Source organism: Arachis duranensis, chromosome 1, assembly GCF_000817695.3.
Source record: "Arachis duranensis cultivar V14167 chromosome 1, aradu.V14167.gnm2.J7QH, whole genome shotgun sequence".
Classification (NCBI taxonomy): domain Eukaryota; kingdom Viridiplantae; phylum Streptophyta; class Magnoliopsida; order Fabales; family Fabaceae; genus Arachis; species Arachis duranensis.
Window position 1 is genome coordinate 231,833 of NC_029772.3, and position 7,982 is coordinate 239,814.

The following is a 7,982-nucleotide window of genomic DNA, read 5'->3' on the forward strand; positions in this document are numbered from 1 at the left end:
CCCTGCTTGGGAAGCTTGCCTCTCTGAATTTGAAGGGTCTTTCTCATCAGGAAAAGCTTGCATTCTGGATAAACATTTATAATTCCTGCATGCTCAATGTAAGTAGCCTTTCTTTTTTAAGTCCCTAATTTACTATCCCCATTATTGTGGTAAAGACTGTAGACATGTCACCTTTGTTTGCTTGTCACAAATCCTCAGTACCGAAAATGCCTTTTGTTTCCAATATTGTAGGCATATTTAGAGCATGGAATACCTGAGAGTCCTGAAATGGTTGTGGCACTAATGCAGAAGGTACAGTGATCTGGCTCAATCTTTTCTACATATATTTATTCTTGTGGAAGGAAAGCTATATTCTCATTCTTAACTATCAACTTTACATAAAGAAGTGCATATGAGTTTTCACTATTTTGAGGACAAAAACGATGATTTACTTAGGAGTTAGGACTAAAATGAAATGTTATAATTTTTCTTGTGGCACCGGTTAAAATGAAAGAATATTCATAACACATGGAAATGCTTATGCCAGGCAACAATAACAGTGGGAGGCCAGTTACTCAATGCAATTACAATAGAACACTTCATATTGAGATTGCCATATCACCTGAAGTTTGTAAGTGCAATAATCTAATATCTTCTCTTCTGCTTTTTGATGTTATATATAAATCCGTAACTTTCTCACCTTGGCTTGTTACAGACATGCCCCAAAGCGGGAAAAAACGATGAGGTAAAAGCACGAAGCATATTCGGCCTGGAATGGTGTGAGCCATTAGTGACATTTGCACTATCCTGTGGAAGCTGGTCTTCACCTGCGGTATGCTCTCTTATCATTTATCATTATTCTTTCTTAAATCAAGTTAGGATGAAAGTTTAAAGTTGAAAATTATCCGAACGACTGTGAGAACAAGCTATTTGGATTTTGGACAACCAAATTCAAGTAGGGGCATGCAAGACCCGTCCTCATTCAAAATATATTTTGTTAGATTTGGATTTTCTTGTTATTTTTATCCATGTTTTTTAATGTCAAATTTGGGTTATGTGTCGGGTCAACCCAACCCTAACCAAAGTCATCACCTTTTCTCGCTCACTAAACTAAATATATATTATTCTATATATTAATAATAGAAAAAAAAACTGTTTAAAACACATGTTAAACCGCTAGTGATAATACAAATTTATTCCTTCAGGTGAGGGTTTACACAGCATCAAAAGTTGATGAAGAGTTAGAAGCAGCAAAGAGAGAGTATTTACAGGCGGCAGTTGGCATCACAAAGGGGAACAAGTTGATAATTCCAAAGTTGCTTGACTGGTACTCCCTTGACTTTGCAAAGGACTTGGATTCCCTATTGGATTGGGTGTGCCTCCAACTGCCTCATGAAACAAGGAAACAAGCAGTTGAATGCCTCCAAAGAAAGGGTACAGAGTCTCTCTCACACCTAGTACAAATCATGCCCTATGATTTCAGTTTCAGGTTAATTTTGCATCAGTAACTAAGATTCTGCTCGGTAGTTGGAACATGAGACACAAATAGAGAGATACAATAATGCTATGCGTAAATAAAAAATTAATCATAGTATATTTGTGTATAAATATATATTATTTAACTTATTTTTAATATGTATTTTTTATTTTAATATATATTTTATATAGGTAGCTCATTTTTTTATATACACGATAGTTGTTAAAAATGTGTTTGAAGTTAAAAACAAGTACAACACTGCCAATTTTGTCGTTCTAAGAAGTGGAGGCGGAAAAAAAGGAGACAAATTTTCTGCACTCTGTATGCGTTGTGTCCTATCATCCTTATTAATCTGCACAGTTTTTTTAGACTACTTGTGGTGGGAGTTTTTTGATAAATTCGATAGTTCACAGGGAAAGTACATAATGCAAAGGCTTGTAATGATTTCATTTGGGAGACTGGGACTTTTAGCCTTTAGGGGTTCTGTGCTTGGTTTTAGGAAGCTATACATACATTGAGATGCAGGTTTCTTAAGACGTTCATTTGGCCATAAAATCCTTCTGGAAACTAATAATAATATCAAATATTGCTCCTAACCACATTGCATAAAAAAATGCAGCTGCAACTATCTCTTTAAAAGGAAATGGTCAACTTTATGTAGCTTGCTAAATTATAAGTTTTGATGGATAATAAAACAATCAATTTCGAATTTTATTCAACCCTAATTTAGGTGCTCAAGTGCTTACAGATAAATTGAAATGTTCATTGCATTAACGCTAAATGGAGCTTTTTGAAAAAATAATGTGTAAACCACACTACATATCATTATTTGAAAATTACTCAAAACATAGTAGTATTGTTTGGGAAATTACCATTGTTTATGAAACAATTAAATTATTATTTATGATACTAATTTATTTTTTTATACTGTTTAGTTTTTATTTTAATATTTTTTCGTAATTTATTTCGAAATTTAATTGTTACCATCAAAACTTAGTTTAACAAAATTCCTATCAAGAAGCGAATTATCATAGAAATATCTTTATTGTGCTAGAAAAAAAAAAGTAAATATAAGATATTTTTTAATTTACTGATTTTTGTTTTCTCCCAGTCCTTTCCACAAAAAAAGGAATTTAATTAATAGATAGCTAACAATGACACACAGAACAAAATTTTCACTACTGAACCTATACATTTAGTCAAAGATGGTATTATTTTTTGAGAAATGCTTTTAATTTTTGAGAAGTTAATTAATATGTTTGAAAAAGTAGAAAGATATAATTTCTCTCCATCTCAAAAATTATTTCTGTTTTCGTTAGAAATATTGGTTTTCTACCACTATTTTCACACAATGTTTTATTTGCTAGAAGTATTAGCCTTCTACAGTTCTTCTACTACTATTTTTACGCAATGTTTCATCTGTTAGAAGTATTGATCATCCACCGCTATTTTCACATAATATTGCATCTGAATCACCGGCTGTATATGTCTTTTTTAGATTTTTTTTATTATTCTATCACTGTATTTTTATTAAATTTGTATTTAACATTTGTATGGTATGGAATCCAGTTTCAATTCTATTTTGTCGCATGTGATTTTATTTTTATATAACTTGCTATTTTTTTTATAATTGTTAGGGAGTCTTAGGAGAGAACCGAATATTGAAAGAGTTAGAAAAATGAAACTAATAAGAGAGCAAATAAAGAATTAATTGTCTAATTAATTGTAATCTTAATACTTAGATTATGTAAAATTAACATTTAATATTGAAAGGTATTTGTTATTATCATTATTTCAATATCCATTCTCTTGTGAAAAAAAAATTATTTTTTTGAGTTATTTATCTAAATGCTATAACTTTAAAATAACTATTTCTATAACTAAAAATCTAAACACAAAATAATTTATTTATAAACTACTATTAATAAAAATTTTTATATTTTAAATTTTTATAAAAAAATAATTTATTTAAATTATTTATCTAAATCGGACCAATATCTTAACAAGTAGCAACTTTTTTATTTTTTCCTAATAACTTATTGGATTATTTATTCGGTTGCAATGCTTGATGCAGAATACAGAAGTATCAGGTAATGAATTAAATTATAACTTAAATGACTAAGAATAAAATAGAGAAGATCAAATTAGGGTCCTGTTTATTTTAAATTTTGATGAATAAAAAGAAAAAACAGTCTTTTCAAGAATGCAGAAGAAAATATCATAATATAGAATACGAATGATTGATTTTGCAAAGATAAGAGAGATTTTTTATTTAAATAAAATAAAAAAATAATATTATCAAATTTTTTAAATGAAATTTTAAAATGTGAAAATGTTCTAAATTTATTAATATATAAATCGTGTTAGGGTATTATGTGTTAGATAATATATTAATCACCACACTTTAGTATGATTTATGCATGAAACTTCTTTAACAATAGCACATAAATCGTGACAGGACAATGTGCTTTGCAAGTTGAACATAACTCATGCCAGAATAGCATGAGTTATGTGATTTTAGCCTAACACACCCTGGATAGCACAATTTATGTGAAAATCTCTATACCACAATACTCTAATATGATTTATGTACAAAATTCTACCTTATAACATCCTAGCATGATTTACGTGCAACTACCTACCTTCAATACTTTAGCACGAGTTATGAATACAAAGAACTCCTGAATATCTTTCCACGAGTTATGTTACAAAGATATACTCCATTGACGGTGAGAAAACTCTTAGAGAGGAGGAAAGTTAGGAAAGAAGGTGGTCAACAACAGAAGAGGGAGAAGCCCCTAGGTCAACGGCGGTGCCATGACCAACAGGGTTGTAGATGAAATTGACGACAGCTTTCAACAGCGGCGGTTGAAGTGTCGGTAGGTGGCATAGGGGGAAAGTGCACGGTGGGACATTAATAGTTTTGGTTAAGCATGGCGAAGAACGAAGGAGACATGTACCGATTAAACAAAATTGTACATATTGCGAGATTTATCAACGAAGAGGTCAGTTGTCAAACTTATTTACAATCTATATAGTTGATGATATTAACATATGGAGTTATCTTAATATAATCTATATACTATATAGTTTGTAATTTAAATATTTGCTAATATTTTAGGGTTAAAATGCTTAGGAATATTGTGGTTAGGGTTACAATGCTTATGAATATAGTGATTGTTGTGGGGTTTAGGGGTGGATTTCACTATTAATATATAGTTTTGTTATTATGATACATTGTTGAGTTGGGACTGTATATTGTTGTTTTATCAGCCAACCCAATGTGTAAAGAGCATTCATCGACAACAGAAAATGATATTATATGATCGCATAATGTCGTACCTAGATAGTGCCGAATTAATACATGTTGCAAGGTTGAATGATTATTGGTTTAAGTTTGATGAGCCACTGATTAGTGCATTTATGGAGCGATAGCATCTCGAAACTCACATGTTTCATATGCCATTTGGGGAGTGCACGGTCACTTTACAGGATGTGGCATATTAGTTCGACCTCCCTATTGATGGATTTTCAGTTAGTGGATGTCTCAGCAACTTTGAGCAATTGATGGAGGGGAGAAAGTCTGCATGGAAGTGGTTTAAAGAGTTGTTTGGTGAGCTTCCACCTAACGATTGTGTTGATGACTTCACTGTGTTGTATACCTGGTTCTAGAACAAGTTCAGAGTCATGCTAGTTGATACACCAGAGGCCACGGTATAGGTTTATGGACGTGGTTACACCATGATGTTGTTGTCCATGATGCTTTTTGACGACAAGTCTGGAACCATAGTTCACTTACGGTGGCTCCCCTATGTTACTGACCTCGACGGACTTGGCAAGTGTAGCTAGAGTTTGGCCACATTGTCGTGGTTGTATAGGTATTTTTGCCGAGTTGCTAACCGGAATGTTAAGAACCTAGTTACGCCACTAGCGTTGCTGCAATCTTGGATATTTTGGAGGTTCCCCATAATCAGGCTTAGAGGGTTCGACAGCATTCTATGGCCGCTTGCAGCGAGGTGAGTATATTTCATGAATGTGGTTTATAGTGCACAAGTTTAATTTATTTGTTTCCTAAGTTTAATATTTATCATTATGTATCTCCCAGGTGGGATAAGTACTTGCCATCATCAGAAGAGAAGGGTTCTCAGGTCATTACTACAAGACATAGACTAGACAGATTGTGAGTAGATGATGTAAGTCAAACCTTCCATGAATTGCTTCCAATTATACTGGTTCGTTGTTATGTTTATGTCATAATACCTTAATGTGGCTTTTGGATATGTTACAGTTTATTTGGATGCCGTACAGCGATCTTGAGGTTATTCAAGTAGTTCATCCTGACATCCTTAGGCCAAAGCATATGATATTATGGAAGTCGACTGCTGCGTAGATTAACTTTTCATCAATTGAGTGGCATCAAGGTGACAGTGTAAGACCCTTACTATCAGAATGTCACGCTTTCGGGTGCGCCACTCTGCTAGCGGGGGTATTACAACGACTTTCATATATTAAATAATAAGGTGTGAGCCTTTAGGCGTAAATCTATCGATGATTTTACTAAAAATTTAAAACTTTTTCTAACAAGAACAAACAACACATATTCACATACTTAATATTAATAATACATTATAATATTACATACAAAAGCAATTACAAAACCTACCCCTCTGAATAAAAATCTAACTAACAAGGTGAAGAAAAAATAAATTCTAACAACTCAACTTGTAAACATAATTTTCTATGCTCCTGTAGCTCCGCATTAATCCTTCGCACCTATAGTTGAAAGAGGTGAAAATAGGGGGTAATAATTGGAGAGTTCTTAGTAGGGTCAAGGTGTATGTTTATGTTCATTTTATTACCATAGCCAACAGCAACAAGTAATAGAATATATTTAGACTTAACAAATAAAGAACACAAAAATCAAACAATCATGTAGCACACCCACAATCACAGGAATCACACTCAAACAAATATGCGCAAATAAGTATGATGCATGTCTGTCCTATGGCTAATGAGCTCATCATTTGTCAGTTATATAGCCAAACCCGACATGTCCGATAGCTAATCCTGACACTGTCTCTCTATTGTGCATTAATACCATTAAAGAGAATACGTGCCCTGTCACCATTAGAGGGATTATGTGTCCTGTCACCATTAAAGAGAATAGGGCTCTGTCACCCTTACAACCAAAGAGAAAATACAGACATACTCATCATCAATCATCCTAATTTATCATATTCATTCAATTTCATAATTGAAACTCATTTTTTATTATTCTTCTTCCTCGTCTCTTTCCCGGAGCAAATGGACAATGCCACTGCATCTTACCCGGTAATTCAAATATTAAATCTCCTCTGTGACATTGTCCAAAAACCTTCAAAACCATTTCACTTAAAACCAATTCTTCTTTCCAAACTCAACTCTTCTTTCAAAAGATAAAAGAATAATTATTTATTAGTTAAATTTCTCGAGAAGGCCGCTAGACTTTTAGGGGAGCGACAACCAATCTTATTTTAAAACCAAATCATTTAAACTCAAACATAATTCATTCTTTTCTTATTAAATAAATCAGAATCAAATAAAATAATTCTTCAATCCGAACTTTGCATGTAGGGACAATAGCTCCAAAATCAATTTCACCCCGATAAAAGTGACATCAACGTAAAAAAGAAGAAGTTACGAACACATTGATTGGATTAGATTTTTTTATTGGAGTTACAAAACTCAAGAAATTGAACGCCAAAGGTCAAGGTTCCATGGTTTCCTTTCTCTTCTCTCTCACGACCTTTCTTTCTTTTTTCTTTCCTAATGAATCCACTGAAGATGACGATGATTAATGAGAATTTAGCATGCTTAAAGTTTGGATGACATGTGGGGTACGTGTCACTCATTTAAGCTGCACCCCCACCACTACAAGCACAATTACTTCCTCCTCCAAATTCAGAAAAAAATTCATCAACAGAAATTATATATCAATCACAATATCAAATTTCAGATTCAGAATTTTAAGCAAAAATTCAAATCCAGTGTTCCATAGTAGACACAACAGAAAAGTCATCAACAGAACACGAAATCAAAAAATTAGAAGCGGAATCATCAATCAAAATTCATGATCAAGCGAAATTACAGACTGCTGATACAGAAATTACAACCTCAAGAATTCAACAATCTAATTCAACACCTCAACATCAGCTTTTAGCATCAAAACAACAATTCCATATCTGCAATGGAAGATTCTGATTTAGGAATCGACCTACCTGAATGCCGAAACGCGACCTCAGAACCACTCGGAACAGCGGCGGCAGATCTATTGGATCTGGAACCGACACCAAAGCCGCCTTGCTGGTTCACGGATACGGTGGTCGTAGGCAAAGCAGCTGCGAGAAAGACCACGACGAACGACCCGGTGGCAGCAAGCGGCGCCTCCGCGAAGGGAAAGCTCGCGACGACCCGAGTTGACGAAGGGGGCGAAGATGAGAGGAGGAGGAGGAGGAGGAGGCAGAGGCGGCAAGGCGGGCGAGGCTCA

The 7,982-nt window shown here is 33.8% G+C and overlaps 1 protein-coding gene across 1 annotated transcript in view; it reads left to right on the forward strand.

The window, feature by feature from the left end:
* Positions 1 to 2,015, forward strand: part of LOC107475704 (uncharacterized) — a 5,180-nt gene extending 3,165 nt beyond the window's left edge. The window contains exons 6-10 of the mRNA XM_016095697.3: positions 1 to 98; positions 232 to 291; positions 527 to 610; positions 695 to 811; positions 1,185 to 2,015. Of these exons, the coding sequence (XP_015951183.1) occupies positions 1 to 98; positions 232 to 291; positions 527 to 610; positions 695 to 811; positions 1,185 to 1,487 (662 nt within the window). The 3' untranslated portion in view covers positions 1,488 to 2,015. The remainder of the gene's footprint in view (positions 99 to 231; positions 292 to 526; positions 611 to 694; positions 812 to 1,184) is intronic.
* The last annotated feature ends 5,967 nt before the right edge of the window (positions 2,016 to 7,982 follow it).